We start from the raw sequence: 19,037 nt of genomic DNA on the forward strand, positions 1-19,037 counted from the left end.
GTACGTCTTGCGCAGATATACATTTTATAGAATATATTGCAGTTTGTTAAAACCGAATTTGTCAAATAGCTTTTCAGTTATAGCGGTCACGATCCTATTTTTACTTTGGTTCAAAAATTTCAAAAACGGGATTGATTGCTACAAGCGAATGTAGTATTAATCCAATATAAAACATTATAAGAGATATCTAATATTATAAAATACTCGTATAGTTGATGCTTACTAACTCATATATTCCTCACAAATTATTTCAATTTACATACCTATGTGAATTTAAAATTTAGTTGCGAAATAACTGTTAGAAGAATCCGATTCCTGTTTGGAAATAACTGTTAGAAGTTCTCGATTCCTTATTGTTAAATAACTTCATCAATAGTCACGGGGATTGACTCTCAAAATGGGTCAGGTTACACCGGTCGTTACTGTTTCCATTGACTAACACATGGTCTGAAAAGTCCTGGGTCTAACACATAGATGGTATTGGTTGTTGCTGTTGTTGTAGCAGCATAAACATTCCCCGTGCATATACGAGGAATGCTGCTGAAGTGGCAGTCCTTGGCCGGATATAAATTCGGGTCGTTCCGGCTACGTAGAACCGACTGTCGTGGGAACGGCATTAGTTTTATTGCATGCTCTCTGTTCCAGTTAGTACTAATCTTAAAAAGACAGCTGTTAAAATTTCATGATATTCTATTCATTAGTTCGCGAGTTATTGTGCTAACAGTGACGCTACTTTTATTAATTTCTTATTTTCAAAACAATGGATCAAAAAGAGTTTCGTGATTTAATTTTGCACTGCTTCTTGATGGAGAAAAATACCCATCAGCGAATTGAACTTCGAATTGCTCCCATATTCACCGTATTCGTCAGTATTTGGCTCTCAGGAAGAAATTTCGCTCCAATGAAGAGGTTATCGCTGAAACTGAGGCCTTTTTAGAAACAAAAGATAAATCGTTCCACAAAAGTGGTATTGAAATGTTAGAGCGGCGCTGAAATGATTGCGTTGTTCTTGATGGAAATTACTTTAATGAACAAAGCTAATTTTGAAAAAAAAACGTGTTTTCGTTGTTAGACTCGGTACTTTTCAGCGCATGAGTTATAATAAGACATTGTCATTTCCACTTTGGAAGCACCTTTTCAAAATTTTTAAAACTTGTTTCCACTTTGAAAAGAAACCAACCGTTGTTTCGCCCTTTAGTGTTCTTATATTTGTGAAGTGCAATTCTACAACACCTGCGACAACAACAACATCTTGCATGCACTCAGAAATAACTTGTATTACTGAGAAAACTGGAGAGGATAGTTCTGCTTAAAGATATGGGGTAATATACATAAATATGTAGGTATAGAGAAGGCTTTTCATGCACGATTTCTCTTTAACATTTATTACAAAGTATTGCAGTTCATTGGAAACAGCTGCATTCGTACATTTAAAAGCTCCTTACATAGAATTAAGTAGCTTAGTGAAATTGTTAAGCTTATTAGGATGTGTTTTACTTATTATTATTAAGTAACTTGTTTAAGAGTGCAATTTGGAGTGCATACTCAACATAATTATAACTCGTGGGTTGTTAATTTTCTGTCACGAATGAACTGCTATTGCGTAAATTTTTATTTTTTTGTTGTTTTGCCACTGCACATCCGAAAGTCCTAAGGTAATTCACATACAAATATTAAAGGTATATGCACTTCAGTTTAAAAATTGTATCTAATTAGGAATCGAAAAATTGTGTCCAATTGCGAATAATTTGCACTTTTGCCAGACGGCAGCACTAACGTTTCGCTAAATTACACAACTTTAATAACAAATTACTATGGCTTTCAGTTTTAGGACAGATATAGACTTAAACCGAAGTTCGCTGATAATTTTGAAGTTCAAATATGAGTTACCACTTTGCTTGCAAGTTGTATGTATTTTCTCCCTAAAAGGTAAGATATATATTACATATCTTCAAAAGAGGCACAACTCAATATTTGTAACTTTTCCGAAAATTTATGTTCCTCAGAAATTTTTTGGTGGAAATCTTAGAATAAATTTTATTATTCCGGTGGAAAAACAGTACCGCTTTTTTCTATGGGGAGCGATTCACCCTAATATAAATATTAGTTTGGGGAAAAATGAACCCGTTACTTTTGCGTAAAATTTTTTGGGCAAATGACTTAAAACTGTTTTACGGCCGATCTTTGGCTCCTGGGCGATGCTACGATTACTAACGTATTGGCCGATTCTTTCTGTGATGTTATCGACATTTTCTTTAGCATCAAAAATGTCTGAACGGAATCGACGAAACCGTTCGGCACCATAAATAGCTTTCACAATTTTAGAGGCCTGGCTTGCAATTTCGCCTTTATCAAAAAAAAAGAAAAAAACTGAAATGTACCGAATTTCTCTTTGTTGATTTCCATTGTTCACAACTGAATGGAACGAAAAAAAACTGCAAAAGCTATTTTTTAGTGTAAAATGTCACCTTGATAAGAAGTCTAGACTTTAAATTGTTTTATCGATACTTTACGAGATATCGAACTCTACAGCCATCTACCGAGAAAATAATGGATGTACTCTTTCCCAAACTTATAGATATGCCTATATACGAGGTTCCTTAAAAAAATAAGGAGAATTTTCAAATTTCGTGAGCTACGAAAAACGCCGAACACTTGTCTTGTGCCTCTCACAAACAAACTAAATATGCTATATTGCTAAAACCGTGAACATATCTTCGAGACGAGTGTACCAACATAAAAAAATAATAATAATCGCAAGTCGAATGTATCTAGCCGCGAAATTCAAAAATTCACCCTATTTTTTGAACAAACTTCGTATATGAAAGAAAAAAGCAAGCATACTAATTTTCACTTAATGTATACCCTTTTAAGTTTCAAGTCTTTTTAAATTAAGTTTCAATTAATAATCTCATTTTTATTCTCCTACAAAAATCGTATAAATCCAAGTTTCAAACTTTATGTAAATTATAAAAAACTTCAAAAAATTTGCATCGAAATTCCAAACTTTTTATTCAGAAGCTTTAGAAAAATTTCGAATTCGAAGTGGCTCCAGAGTGACGTGGATTTTTGTAAATTTTTTTCCATATGATGTTTTCTTCCATATAAGAAAATATTAGTAAAACATTAAATAAGAGTCAAATGAATTGCCAATATTTTTCAATAAGTCTCTGTTCCATAGTTATTTTAGGCTTTGCATACTTTTGTTAAGCAAAAAACCTTGGGCTAATTTTCAAATATTTACGTTTTTAAGTCTGCTGCAATGCTGACAAAGTTTTAGGAGTAAATCTTATTAAGTTAATCAAATAGAAAAATTATTGTGATTCATTTCGGTACTAACTTCAAATAGTTATGAAATTAACCCTGAAATCCACACTCAACATATTTGAGCAGATATAAGCGTAATTTTTTGACAAACTATTTTATATCGGTGGTTCTTTAAAAGCTAATGATAATACAAAACAGAAATATTGTTGAAAATAATTTTTTTATTACATTATAATTTAATAAGATAATTTCTTGGCATTTTCGAATATGATATCCGGCATATGTCCGCCGCGACTACGAGTTACATGGTCCATTGGACCAAGCCAATGGTGGCTTCAATATTGGCTTCCAATGCTTTAAGAGCTGCCGGTTTGAAATTAACCCTGAAATCCACACTCAACATATTTGAGCAGATATAAGCGTAATTTTTTGACAAACTATTTTATATCGGTGGTTCTTTAAAAGCTAATGATAATACAAAACAGAAATATTGTTGAAAATAATTTTTTTATTACATTATAATTTAATAAGATAATTTCTTGGCATTTTCGAATATGATATCCGGCATATGTCCGCCGCGACTACGAGTTACATGGTCCATTGGACCAAGCCAATGGTGGCTTCAATATTGGCTTCCAATGCTTTAAGAGCTGCCGGTTTGCCGATATAAACCAATGACTTAACATAGCCCCATAGAAAGTAATACAGGGGCGCTAAATCGCACAAACTAGGGGGTCAGTCAACAGGACCACTTCTAGAAAGAAAGTTTTACCAAATTGATTTTGCAATAAATCGATTGCTAAGCGCGCTATGTGGCAAGTTTGGAAGTAAATATCAACGATATCAATAGTTTTCATGCAGCTAAAAGCACCTGATACAATACTATGCATATTTTAAGCAGTTATACACTTATTTATATTCGTTGTTGTTTTTTTTTTTTGTTCTCCAGAAAGGGTTCCAAATAATACCTATTTGTAACGAAGGCTAGAGAGTTAATTTGTTCGGAAACACTCGCCAGCACGGTACCGTATACCGCAACTTATAACTAGTTCTATTTTGCTCAAGAACTGTATCGATGATCAAGAAAACCGCTGAAGGCGATAGGGTTTTTTGTCCAATTTATTATTATTTGTTAGTTAAAATTAGTTGTTTGTTTATTTGCCATTTGTTTCATGCATGGGGTTTCGAATGATAGTCACGCATCTTCCCATTCGGCTACGTCAGCTGCGAGCCGACGAGCTATGCTGTTGAAATAATTTCCCTATGCTAATCCTATACCGGGTGCTCTAACTGCTAACTCCCATGGACCTAACAAAAATTAAAAACGATGTCTGAAGATTTGAACTATCTAATTTTTTTGTTAGCTCTGTTATTCGATGTGCTCTCGTTTCTAGACACTTGTATTTTGGCCTTTTTTATTAAGTTGTGAGTTGAGCTACACACTCTATGATATTGTTAGGGCTTCTGTTATTATTATTAGTATTTTAATATCTTTTAATAGTATTTTTATAACACCACTCGTTTTATTTCAATATATGCAAGTTTTAAATAATTATTACATTTTAATATATTTTTTGCAAATGGAGGAATTCCTCCTTGATTTACACCCATTTTTTTTAATATTATTTCATTTAATTTTTATGCTTGACTTTTCCACTTCACATTAGATACTTATGCATAAATAAACGCTCTCAACCTTTTTTTCAATTTTTTCACCGAATGTATAAAATTTGCCAAATTATTCTGGAGGAGATATTAAGATTTACTTGAATTGGATTGAGTTCAAAATTCATCAAAAAAGCGAGTATTTTCAGAGTAGTTTTAAATTTTTTTCCTGTTTTTTAACGTTGATTTTTTTTGTATAAAAGGAAAGCTCATTGTTTAGCAAATACCGCTTAAATTCAATTTTCCGGCTTTACATAAAAATCAGGAAAATTGCACAAATTTTTCATCAAAATTGCACCGTTTTCAATTGGAATCTTGACACCCAGTTTTATAGCTCATTCGAATTTTGTAAAATAAAGTGAAAGTTGCTAAAAATCCCATTTGTTTTTTATAATTTTTTCCATAACAGTATTACGAACTTTTTCCGTATAACAAATGCACTAAGAAGGAAAAAATTATAAAATAATTATAAATTATTATTATTTTTGTGCAACTTCAAATATGCACTTTATTCCGCTAAAATTTAATTGGCTATAAAAAGCATACTAAAAATCGTTCTAAAAATTCGAATTAAAAACCCTGAAATTGTGAGTAAAGGTTTTAGCAATTTTTTTTATTTTTGTATAAAGTGTGAAGCTTTAATTTTTATACTTTATAGACAAATCTGATCAAACTGTTGATGTGCTATCGTTTGTGGTGAGTTGTACATTATTTAAATAACTAACAAATAGTGCATAATTTTCACCGAAATCAGTTATTAAACCGAAAAGTTATTTTTCTCAAAATTTATCTTTATGTTTTGTTTTTTGAAATTTTAATAAATCACAAGGTTTTTAATTAAACAACTCCATCAAATTTCCGTTATAATCCAATATTGTTATTTCTACGAAACGTCCTTTTGAGAAATTCGCGATGAACTGAGAATTTCATTCTGCTGTTGCTCGCTTTTATAAGTGCGCTTTCCCTCTGTCACCCTTACAATGACGACTCTCATTTACTTAGATTTGCGTATCCTTTTGGGATGTGCGTGTTGTGCTTTAGTTTGCGATGTGCTGAGTTATTTTCTCTATTACTCCTATCCTAGCTCTGCCGTTCCATTTTCTTTTAAATTTTCATTTTGTTGTGCTCTGTTCATTCTTGAATTTTTTCTTCTGCTTTTGATTGCTTACATCCACTTCTCTATCGCGAAGTCACAAAGCTATAGATTAATTTGAATGTATTAGTTACTACGATGAGCTTTTCTCTTTGATTTACCACAATTAGGTGATAAGTTGTAACCTGTAACAGCATCTCTTCTCTTGTCTGCGTTGCTTGTATGTGTTTATGTATATGTGAGCTGGTGTCTAATAAACAGACTTGCACGTGCTTGTTGTGCTCATAAATAAATTTGGCCGGTACTTCGTATATTATGAGTGCTTATTACACTATGCAACAAATTAATGAAAACCACTGGCAAGCAAATTTTTTTAAATTCTTTTAATTTTATGAAAGCACTTGCTTATATAAACAGTTTTATATTACATCAGGCATATCAGTTTGTGTTGATACAGCTCAAATTTTTGTTATTGAATAGCTCGAAACTACTTTTTGCTTTTGTAAATAGAAACAGTATAGAAAAATTTTTATTTTGTGGAGTTGCACGTTGTAAACTCATTTTTTTTTTACTTTTTTATGCAGAAGTGGAATAGTCTAAGCTTCATATTGTATTGTACATACTGTGCCTTTATATATTTGTAGAGAATACATATATATATATACACGTAACTTCCTTTAACTCCTATTTGAGGTGTAGGCCAGAACAAAATTATTGAAATTATTTTGATTGTGAGCAAGTTGTTTTAAGGGATTCCAAGTAGAGTTTGAGTTTGATAGATCCGTCGCCAGGAGGTTTTCCACAATCCCATGTGGTTTCTACCACATAGCAGTCCTGTAAACTTCGCCGGTTTCTTTGGGCAAATTGTGGCCTATCCAGCCAAATCGTCTGTGTTTGATGATGAACTCGATTGGGAGTTCGTTGGTCGAAATAAGAAAATCCTTGTTTGAAATAACAGGAGGTCACCAGATTCTCACAATTTTGCGTAAGCACGGTTGACGAAAGAGTGTAGTCTTCGAATGAGCACGGATGTAAGCGACCAGGATTCGCAGCCATATAGCAACACCGATTTTACGTTGGAATTGAAAATTCGTAGTTTAGTTTTGACTGATAGGAAATTTGATACCCATATGTTGTACAACCGTGAAAATACTGCACGAGCTTTGTTGATACGGTGTGCGATGTATTCAATCATCCCGCCTGCGGGTGGGATGTAAAATCACTGAGGCTGATTTAGTGGAAGAGAAGCTAAGTAGAAGTTCAGGATAGTTCAATTCAGTTTGGGGCTATGTAAAAAATAAAATAAAGGTATCATACAAATTCGGCCACCTTAGCCGAATGGATAGATGCGTGACCACCATTCGGGAGTGTGTAAGTTGGAATCTCCGTGTACGAAACACCAAACAAATTTTAACTACTTTTTTGCAATTGTTTCTACATGAAGTCGCTTGTGTAAGTAATGACGATCATTTTGAACCCAAAATCATTAAAATCGGTTCGTTTTCGACTAACTTATGTTATGGGCATTTAAAAAAAATCTAATATAGATGCTTTCCATTTCAATTCAACCGGGCTATTCGGGACATGTTCTTCGATTTCGATGTAACTCAAATATGTTGCTCTCTGGTCCAAATAATGAGACACGAATTTTTTTGTTCTCCCGAAAAAATATTTTTCAAGATTTATCGGCAATTTTGTTCTTCGGCTCAAAATGGATATTTTCATTATATAAGAATTTTTGTTTTTTTAAATTCCCATAACTTAATCAAAAATGAACCGATTTTAATGATTCTGGGTTCAAAATGATCGTCATTACTTACACGAACGACTTCCTGTAGAAACAATTGCAAAAACGTAGTTGAAAATGTTTTATTTTGCAAAAAACAAGAAGTACGAAACAGGTTTTTTACTCAAAAATTCATTACTCAAAAACAACTCATTTTAGCTACTGAGCATTCAGGTTAATTGAAGTTTGAGGTGCCCTCTTGATTTGGAAAAAGTTATAAAAAAAAACATTACACTTTTTGAAATATTGAATTTCGAAAAAATTTCAATTTTTTTTTCTTTTTTGCTAAATAAAAAATGTTCAACTACTTTTTTGCAATCATTTCTACATGAAGTTGCTCGTGTAAGTAATGACGATCATTTTGAGCCCAGAATTATAAAAATCGGTTCATTTTTGACTAAGTTATGGGCATTTAAAAAATTGTTTTCTTATATATTATAATTAAAAAAAATCGATTTTGAGCCGAAAAACAAAATTGCAGATAACTCTTGAAAAAAATTTTTTTCGGGCGAACAAAAAAAAAAATACGGGTCTCATTATTTGGACTAGAGAGCAACATATTTGAGTTACATCGAAATCGAAGAACATGACCCGAATAGCCCGGTTGAATTGAAATGGAAAGCATCTACTATATTATGAGTAGGCATTTACCCAACCTCACCACCAAAAAAACCAAAATCATTTCTTATTGTCATTTGCAATCGTTTCTTATACTTAAGTTGAGAGAGCGTAGAATATCGATAATATCATTGTTCGAGGAGATATTTCATACTAATACACAGTTTTAGTTTTACATACAATACACCAATTACAAACAGTGACCATGTAAGAAAGTGGTTGTTATGTTCGACAAAGTCGCCACAAAATTTATTTTTCTTGGTCTCGTAGTTCTGATAAAATGATTTCAGTGAAGAATGTTTTTGTGAGACACTGTCTTTTCTGTAGGTTTGGGACATCGCTTGGCACATTTTCCGCAAGTTCGTCCAAATTTAACTTGCGCCTCATGCGTTATCTCTATTAATGGGTGCCAAATATCTAGTAGAGATATGTATTTTCTAAATAAGAAATGTGTATTCACATGTACTGTAACATATACTGAATTTGAACTTAAACGATATAGAAACAATATTTTTAATTAGCCAACATATGTTTTGAATAGAAGCTGAACGAACCATAAGCAGCACAAATTGTTCGATACCATCGTCAGCTGGCGAGCAGTATCTTCTGAATAAAAAGTATCAAATAACCGGTTCAGAGGATACTATCCGTGAATCCTATCAATTTGCCAAATCGAAGTGTCGTTAAATTCGGTTCTTCCGTTTAGGAGTTAACCTGCTTTAAATAAAGAGATAAAAAAGCAGACAAAGTTTTTAAAAATGGCCTTAATATGCTTATCACAAAGGTTTGAAGGGCATTCGTTTGATCGATTGAAATTCGTACCCTCTTTGGAAGCCAATCGGAGTATCACCTTTTGCATCGTTCCAGTTGCCTTTGGCAATATTTTTTTTACATATTTGACAATAATTTTCACTTCACTCAAAGCGTCGCCATTGAACTTGTCTAACAATTAATCAATCAGGCCAAGGCAATTCCAACCAACCACAACCACTTGCTCTGCAAAAAGAACTTGCTCTGCGATTATAAAACTATTTAGAGTTCGCGAATAATTATATGTGTACATATAAAATAACACATGGACTGAAAAGTCCTGGGCCTAACAAAAAAAAAGGGGTTTTTTAGCTTTATTCAGCAATGTAACTTCCATCAAGAACAGCGCAATCATTCTAGCGCCTCTCTAACATTTTAATACCACTTTTGAAAAACCATTTATCTTTTGCCTCAAAATAGGCCTCAGTTTCAGCGATAACTTCTGCATTCGAGCGAAATTTCTTAACGGATAGCATTTTTTTAGGCCCGCGAACAATCAGTAGTCGCTGTGAGCCAAATGTGGCGCATACGATGGATGTGGGAGCAATTCGAAGTTCAACTCATGTAGTTTTGCTACTGCTCAGAAACAATAGTGAGCAAACGCAGTAGCCACTTTGAACAGAGCTTTCTCATAGTGAAATGCTCATGCAACACAAAGCCAAAACATTCTTTTGATATCTTTACGATGTCAGCTAAATCACGCAGCTTCACTTTTCGATCATTTAAAACGATTTTGGGGATTCTTTTGATGTTTCCACTTCGTTGTACATGTGTAGGGTCTCTAGGACTACGTTTGAAGTTAGAAAACCATCTTTTTATTGTTGGTTTTGATGGAGCGAAGTCCCCACAACATTTTTCAAGCCATTGCTTCGCTTAAACGGTATTTTTTCCTACCAAGAAGCAGTACAAAAAAACACGAAATTCTTTTTGATCGGTTTTTTTTGAAATTAACAAAAGCAGTGTAACTCTTAGCGTCAATAACTCACAAACTAATGAAAACTCGTTTTATCTATTGTTAGGTTAGGTTAAATGGCTGCCCTTCCGAGGAGCCCACTTGGACAGAATCCAGGGCTTGGATTAGAGAATTTGAGGATGATGACCAACAGTGGCGATTTACATATGTGTTAACCGCTTGCAGCTGCTGACACATATCACCAGATGTGGGATATTTAAACCCGCAGTTTCTACAGGTATAGCGAAAAAGAGGGAGTCCAGATGTTTAAACCTTAGCCCGACGAAAGCAGGGCAGTTCAGAAGAAGGTACTAAGATGATTCCACCTCATCATCCAGACAGCCTCTGCAGAAAGGGCTTGAAGCAATCCCAAGCCTCAACGCATGGACACCTAACGAACAGTGTCCGGTGGGGATATCTACTAATTTCGACAGCTGTGGTTTTGCTAGCCTTAAAAGTTCTCTTGAGCGCCCCCGATCTTAACACAGCCAGAAGGATCTCACGACTTTGCACGCCCAGCGCTCGCTGAGTTGACGAGAGGCCCATCTTTCCAGTAGCAGCCCACAGGATCCAAACGTAAACGTTCATTTATGTGTTAGGCCCGCAGCTTTTCAGCCCATATAGTATGTTAAGATGTATGTCACATTGGCAGTAATTATTGATTCGTAATTTCGAGATATTTCATATGAAGTCCCGTGTTTGTAGCAAAAATTTGTTGAATTAAAGGTTCGTTTAATAAAAATCACAAGTATTTTGACGTATTCGTACAAAGTTTTGATACTAAATAAAATTTTTGCTGAAAATTAAAGATAAATGGTAATGCGCGATATTTCACACGTAATCCCGTATTTACGGGATTACTTTCGGGACATAAATTTGTTCAATGTAGGAAAAATTTGTTAAACTTAATACTTTTGATAAAAGTCATAAGTATTTTCGCATACAAGTTTTGATATTAAGTTAACACTTTTCTGAAAACAAAACAATACAAATAAATAGTTCTTAATCTGTTTTAAACTAGTTCATAGATTAATGCACTTGCATAAATTAAAGTTTCGGAACATCAGTCAGATGAAAGTCGAAAGGAATATAATCACATCGCTTAAATTCTCGTACCTATGATAGCGATAACGTTGTGTGCCGCAAGGGCTGTATACCGTGGACAATAATAGGACATTATTACATTTTCCTAGAATTTTTTATTGTTTCTGTTAAATTTTGAACCATTTCCTTTATAAGTGTAGATATACATACATATATTAGAAGCCAAATGTAAAAACAAATTCTTTGCCGCTCAAAACTTGTCACTGAAAGAGTTAAAAAATGAAAACACTTCAATTCCTACTCAAACTTTTCAACATTGGGCTACTATTGATATTACTTATACGCCCCAGCGTACGAATACATTTTTGGAAATTCTTAGAAAAAAGCCCTCAAATTTATTAAATTTTATTGCAATATAATTCATTATTCTTTGGTATTCTGAGTTTTATGGTGACATTTTGATTGCGGTTGAAAAATCACATCTACAGCTGCGGCAAAGTATGAGTACTCGTGGGAAAGTATGTATGCATGTATGTTTATACGAGGGGCGGCTCATAAGATTCTCTGACGACAGTGAGATAGAAAGTTATATGGATAGGTATATCTAAAAAATTGTTCTTTTTGGCTCAAAGGCATTTATTTTACCTTCTGCTCAAATATAAACGAGACGTTATCAATAAAACGGTCCGCGGATGACATATGGCAAAAATAAATTTTTTGTTTTTTGATAGAACTATTATAAGCTTACATGGCAGTTTGTTTTCTGTGCTACTGTAAACAAGTCAAGCTCGAGTGTGTTCTTCGAATTCTCCTTTATGACTTCAAATTGTCTCAAAATGTTTTGCACGGAGCGGCAAATTGAGCTTGGGAAACAGGAAAAAGTTACATGGAGCCATATCAGGCGAATACGGTGCTTGCGGAACGATATTAACATTATTTTTGTTCAAATAATCGCGAATAAGACGTGATGTGTGAGCTGGTGCATTATAGTGATGCAAGAACCATGACTTGTTGTCCCACAATTCCTTCCTTTTAAGCCGAATGTTCTCGCCCAAACGCTTTAAAACGTCTAAATAATATTCAGCGTTAAGCGATCGGCCTTGCGGAAGGAACTCCGAGTGCACCACACCTTCGTAATCGAAAAAACAGTCAGCATAACCTTAATTTTTGAGCGACTTTGGCATGGTTTTTTGGGTTGATGTACGGCCCTCTTTGAACGATTTGTACCACTGGAAAACACGTACACGCGATAGAGCAGAGTCCCCATAGGTTGTCTGCAATATTTTTAAGGCGGCTGAAGCCGAAATTTTGTTGGAATAACAAAATTTCAAACAAATTCTTTGAATTTCCATCGTAAAATTCGAAGAACACACTCGAGCTTGACTTGTTTACAGTAGCACAGAAAACAAACTATGTCACATATCACGCTGAAATTTGCCATGTAAGCTTATAACAGTCCTACCAAAAAACAAAAAATTTATTTTTGTGAAGGTTTGAAGGTATAGGGTGATCAATTAAGAGGAGTTTTTTTTCATTTGCGTTTTTTTTACAGATCGCGCGCGAGTTGTGGCAAACTGTCATCGTGGATTTGTTGAACAGCGTTTGGCATTTCATCATGGAAAGACTCACACCGCAACAACGTCTACAAATTGTTCAACTGTATTATGAAAATCAGCGTTCTGTTGCCATACAGCTCGTGAAACAATGACTTTATTGAGAAGTCATTTCGGAGAGCAGCTGATTTCACGTTTAGGACCTGTGAGTTGGCCACCAAGATCTTGTGATATCACACCTTTGGACTTTTTTCTTTGGGGATTCGTGAAGTCCAAGGTCTATGCTGATAAACCAGCTACGATTGAAGCTCTGGAAGCCAACAATACGCGTGTTATTCACGACATACCAGTCGAAATGCTCGAACGAGTGATTGAAAATTGGACCTTCAGAATGGACCACCTTAAGCGTAGTTGCGGCCAACATTTGAATGAAGTCATATTCAAAAAGTAAATGTCAAAGAATGTCCTTTCAAATGATAAATAAAGGCTTTGAACATAATTTACATTTTTGTTTTTTTTTAACTATTGAAAAAAGCACCTCATGATTGATCAGCCTATATATGTGAAAAATCAATTTCACTAGAGGAAGCTTACATTGAAAATTAATAAAATATATAAAACCCCACTTTCCATTCATTATGTACATTATGCCGCTAACTTTTCATTCGCCCTTCGTATGTATAATTGAATTTACGATGCTGTCACATCAATTTAAGTAGCTAATGTTTGTGAGAATCGATTTTTTCTAGTATGGATCGCCCTATCACTTTTCTAGCAGTTAGACCTACACCTACACGCAAATAGATTCCCACGGACGCAACATACTTTTCAATGCGGTTGCACAGTGGGGACCGTCAGTTATCAGCATTTAGAAATGTTTGTGTCACTATCTCCAAATTCGACATGTTAGCAGCGTTTGACGGAGTTTAAATAAACCGCAATCAAAGCAAAAAAGGAGGATATTAAAAGTTTGTCATGGCTTAATATTTAACCGTAAAAAGTGAAATCGAAAGTTTGATAGTTTCAATTGAAGTTAAACAATAGTGAAAAGTTATTTGTCCATTATGAATATTAAACCTAAGGTTTGTCTTTTCTAAAAATCTGGCTTTTGTTTTTAAAAAACGATTAACGTTATTGTTATTTCACCACCGCGCTAAGAAATTTTTGTGCGATTATGTTTAGCTTAACTTCCAGTAAGGAAAATTTAGTAGATATGCTTTCGAGCTCTCGTTACAAGTAGAGTCTGAGTATTTAGAATACAGTCTTAGTTTGTGAAGTTATGGTACATTTTTTTCTGGGGCTTTCCCGGGCTTTTTTATTTGGCATACGCGCATTAAATATTTCATGTTAAAATTTATATAATGTATGATTTTATTTGTAGCAGGTACAAGTTATTAATGCATGATAAGACCTATTTTATACATGAGACAACTGCTATTAGAAAACATGTTTTATACACTTTGATATTTCACGGAAATTCGAACCTATGTCTTCCGAATGGTAGTCACGCACCAATCCGGAATAAGTCCATCAAATATGTGAATAAATCAAATGTAATTGGCCCGATCACATTTTTGAGATATACCTACTCCTTCAGAAGGTCACTCACTAGGCTTTCATAAGCTTGTTGCAGGTGACCGGTATATAGTAGGTGAAACCTAACTAGAATGCATGCATTTGACATTTGGATGTCTAAAGTCATAGCTGCATCTCTTGAAAGAGCAAAATCAGCTCTGCACTCCTTGCTGGAGAATTTGCCAGGAATATAGAAAAAGAACATATTAGAAACCTGGAAGCAGGTGTGGATTATCTATAAAAACATATAGATAGAGGCCTAATATCAATTCCGAAATGATCAGTGAATTCTCCCGCGATTTTGAAAATAGGTATAGTTAATTCTGAAGCAACACAGCTTTGCCAGTTTTTCGGGATAAATTTATAAAACTGCTTTGTGGTAAGTAGTGGATAATTTTCAACTCATACCTCCATCTACACGGAAGGGCCAGAATGAATGAAAATTATTATAATTTATTTGCATATACTTTTATGTAAAATACAAGAGATTCTATGCTTACAAGAGAGAAGAGCTTACGTGAAATCTTGCTTACAAACACAGAATGCGCATATATTCGAATCCTCGGTTTTAAACATTAAAGGGGCATCTAATTAAACGAAACGTACAACTGATTCTATTAAATTAAAAAAATTCCTTTTAAAACAAGAACAATTTGAGATTTCATTTATTGAAATCAAGTGCACTGATATCAAGAAACAGTTACATATACTGAATTTTGCGGTCGTCGTAGCCGAATGGGTTGGTGCGTGACTACCATTCGGAATTCGGAGAGAACGTGGTTCCGAATCTCCGTAAAACATCAAAATGAAGAAAAAGGTTTTTCTAATAGCAGCCGCCCCTCAGCAGGCAATGTCAAACCTCCGAGTGCATTTCTGCCACAAAAAAGCTCCTCATAAAAAATATCTGCCGTTCGGAGTCAGCTTAACAGTTTTAAGACCCCTCCATTTGAGAAACAACATCATGACGCACACCACAAATAGGAGGAGTAGCTCGGCCAAATACACAAAAAAGGGCGTACAAGTATCATATATATTCGAGGTTTGTTAAAAAAATAAGGTGAAGTTTAAAATTTCGCCAGCCACGTACATTCGACTTTCGATTATTATTATTTTTTATGTTGGTACACTCGTCATATGTTCACGGTTTTAGCAATATAGCGTATTTAGTTTGTTTGTGAGACGCATAAATAAGACAAGTGTTTTGCGTGTTCGGCGATTTTCAAAAAATGGATCAAAGAAGTTGCATAAAATTTTGTGTACAAAATGGAATTAAGTGCTCAAAAACACTTGAAATGTTGAGAGTGGCATACGATGAGAGTACTCTGAGTCAAAAAAATGTTGACAAGTGGTACAAGCTTTTCACAGAAGGTCGAGAGGATGTGAATTACGACGCTCGCTCTGGATACTCCAGCACATCAACAACCTATGAAAATGTTGAGAAAGTGAAGAAAATTGTTATGGAGAATCATCGAATCATAATTAGAGAAGTTGCTGAGGATGTCGGCATATTGGCATTTCGGCTTGCTCATGCCATACAATATTTTCCGAAATTTAGGGCATGAAGCGAGTGGCAGCGAAGTTCGTTCCAAAATTGTTGAAGTTTGACCAAAACCAACGATGCATGAGCATCGCTCAGGAATTGTTGAATGACGTCAACGATGTTCCAGATTTGTTTAAAAGGATTTTCAGATTTTCATAACTGGAGAGGAATCATGGGTATATGGTTACGAAATCAAAACTAAAACCCAATCGTCCCAATAGAAGAGTCTAAGCCAAGATTCGATAGCAGAAAATCGCCGAACACGCAAAACACTTGTCTTATTTATGCCTCTCTTTAGTAAGTAGTTTTAAAAAAGCCTGTAATTTTCGACCGAATGTTCATTGAAGCGAGACCGAAATAATACTTTTCCTAATCCGGTGTAGATTTAATTAGCTGGCATTTTATTACACTTTTTCTAGTACCTATAATTGGGGAATGTTTACAACCGAGGTGCTTTTAAGCGAGAAATACTGCACTTATAAAATTAAATTAACTAAAATTAAAGAAATTATGAGATTCATAGCCTCCTCTGAAAGAAAACGTGGAGTATTCGGTACGAAGCCTACTACTGTCACTCCACATTTATGGCATGGGCCATAGAGAGTAATTGCCTTTTGCGCGACCCATTTTTCATCTGCTCTTATCAAGCAATCAAAAAACGGTTCTGTATTGCACCGTTGAAGCAACAAGTTGCATGTCATGGATCTGCTAACTTTTCTTCAGACAGATTAAGCGGAACCCAAATACCCGCACTGTTTGTTTTACCGATTTGTTGCAAATGTTCTTGGATCGTCGAGTAAGGTTGGTTTAGAGTATTTGACAGTTCCTCGAGTGTTTAACGCGGATTTGATTCCACTTTCGCCTTAAAATATCTGTAGTGCGATTTCCATTGACATATGCAGAAACGACATTACTTTTCGGTCCACCTAATATCTCTTGGAGATATATCGCCGTCGAATATAACAGTTGACGGTTGTTTACATAGAAGTGATCGTTGGGAAGTATATGCCGTTGTGAGTTTCTCAGAATATTTCCAAAATTTCCATTGAAATATTTCTCTAAATGTAGTGAAATATCTTCTCTAAATACGAACCTTAAAAATCTAGCATTATCATGTAGTGAAATATCGTTGAAAGTGAGCGTGGTTATTGGCCAATTTCAAAAGTGCCAAATTATTTTTGAGTGTATTTTTGAGCTAACAAAAATACGTGCACTAAGTTTAGTTGAATTCGGTCAAACGGTTACTGATTATAAGTGCACTTGACACGCTCATTTTCCAAAATTTATTCAAAACTAAATGTTTTGCCTTAAAATACACTCTACATACACTTTTTAGGAATTCAGTTACTTAAACAATGCAGTTTTTGCACTTTCCAAAAGTACCTTTTATGGAAAGTAATCCATTTGTGGAACAACATCCAGACGCACGCCACACATAGGAGGAGGAGCTCGGCCAAATACCTAACAGAAGTATACGCGCCAATTATTATTATTTTTTTTTAATCCGATTCCAGTCTAGCCAAGATAAAATTAATAAGCGAAACTTTATTTAATTTTGCAGAAAACAATTTTTGAGCGTTGCTCCATACGAGTGGTATTACTGTGCGTTGGTTCGAATTAAAGTTTACCTTAAATTTAGTTAGAGTTCTTTGCAAAATAATTATTCAAGCGTGGGCACGTGCACGAGTACTGTCTACGCCTGCGAGGCTATCACAACAACGACAACAATGGCTATCTATCAAGTAAAATTAACAAGGCAACATTTGCTGCAATAGTAAAAATAACAGCCATGAAGTGAAGCAATCGCATTCGAAACAAACCAATTGTCATCAACCAAATTGAGTTTTCAACCATGTGTGCGCCAACCAAGTTGTAATTGTTGATTCTCTGATTCCCTAAGCAGTAGCTTGCATGTGCATATATACATAAAGTGCTTATATATGTTTGTGTGTATTCTGCATATGTACCATACTGGCGATTCATTGTTGTGCCGCAGCATTTATCTTGCCAATTTATTGCAACTTTCACAGTGATAGCACATTTATTGCTTTAGTAGTTGCTCTTTTTTAAAAGCACTGCCCTCGGTTGGCAACAAATTAGGGATGAATACTCGTATCATATACTGTTCATATTAAACGAACACTTACCCTTAATATCCTGTACGGACTGTCACGCAGTAGACAAACTTGTTCTGCTGGTTCCGGCTGCAGCATGGATTCGAGTGGCGTGTCCACATCCTCAATCTCGGCGCGTTTACCTGCCGAGGTGGCGCGTTCGATTATCACGGAAAACATACAGAACTGTGGGAAATGTGCAATCGAAAGAAAACCCAATTGAATGAATTGCAGTGGGTGAAGAGGGATAGAAAAAATTAAATTCGTAAATTGTAGTTTTTAAATTCAAGTAGAATTATATTTATTTTCAATTTCAGTCAACATTATTCAATTTTCTGCCAACCAACGACCTTACTTACCTTGCTTTGTTGTCTTTTATTTTTATAAGGGCTAGGCAGTAGTTTGGGCTGCGCCTCTCCAAGTTCGGGCGTTATGCCATGATGGCTGTTGTTGTAGAAACCATTCAATAATTTCGGCATATGGACTTCGGTGAAGTGAGAAGGTGATAAAGTAATTTGACTGCTGAAAATTATAAAGAAATAAATAAGTAAATAAACGAAATTAAATACGATTATAGGATAGTATATGATAGTATAGGACAGGCGACTGTTTATCTAAATTGACTCCTTTACTTGTGTATTTATCATAACCAATTCCTAGAGTTGCGAGTTGGATTATAGGGCTATTTATTGCTAAAGCATATTTGTTTAACTTCAGTTAGACGTAAATAACTACATGCACCTTAACTGATTATAATTTAATTATAGTTATTAATTTTATTGGCACTAATGGCACCTCAATGAATTGACCGCTGATATACGAGAGTTGCTGTTTTTATTTTGCGCCTTTGCTATACTACGTTTGATGAGCTGTAACTCGATATTTTTTTATTTTCACCTAAAAGCTTTAGTTGCTCTTTTTTCATGGAGTTGAGAATAATTGAAAATTTACTACGATTTACCACGTGGATTATCGAAACAGAAGTTTTTGATCAACTTTCTTCGACTTTTGGCATTAAAT

The 19,037-nt window shown here is 34.7% G+C and overlaps 1 protein-coding gene across 1 annotated transcript in view; it reads right to left on the reverse strand.

Annotated features, from left to right (window-relative positions):
• The window catches only part of LOC129242578 (transient receptor potential cation channel subfamily A member 1), a 112,068-nt gene extending 93,542 nt beyond the window's left edge, over positions 1-18,526 (reverse strand). Inside the window, exons 1-2 of the mRNA XM_054879306.1 lie at positions 18,377-18,526; positions 18,051-18,203 (exon numbers count right to left, since the gene is read on the reverse strand). Of these exons, the coding sequence (XP_054735281.1) occupies positions 18,051-18,203; positions 18,377-18,496 (273 nt within the window). The 5' untranslated portion in view covers positions 18,497-18,526. The remainder of the gene's footprint in view (positions 1-18,050; positions 18,204-18,376) is intronic.
• Between the last annotated feature and the right edge of the window lie 511 nt (positions 18,527-19,037).

The sequence above is a fragment of the Anastrepha obliqua genome, chromosome 3, assembly GCF_027943255.1.
Source record: "Anastrepha obliqua isolate idAnaObli1 chromosome 3, idAnaObli1_1.0, whole genome shotgun sequence".
NCBI classification, from domain to species: Eukaryota; Metazoa; Arthropoda; class Insecta; order Diptera; family Tephritidae; genus Anastrepha; species Anastrepha obliqua.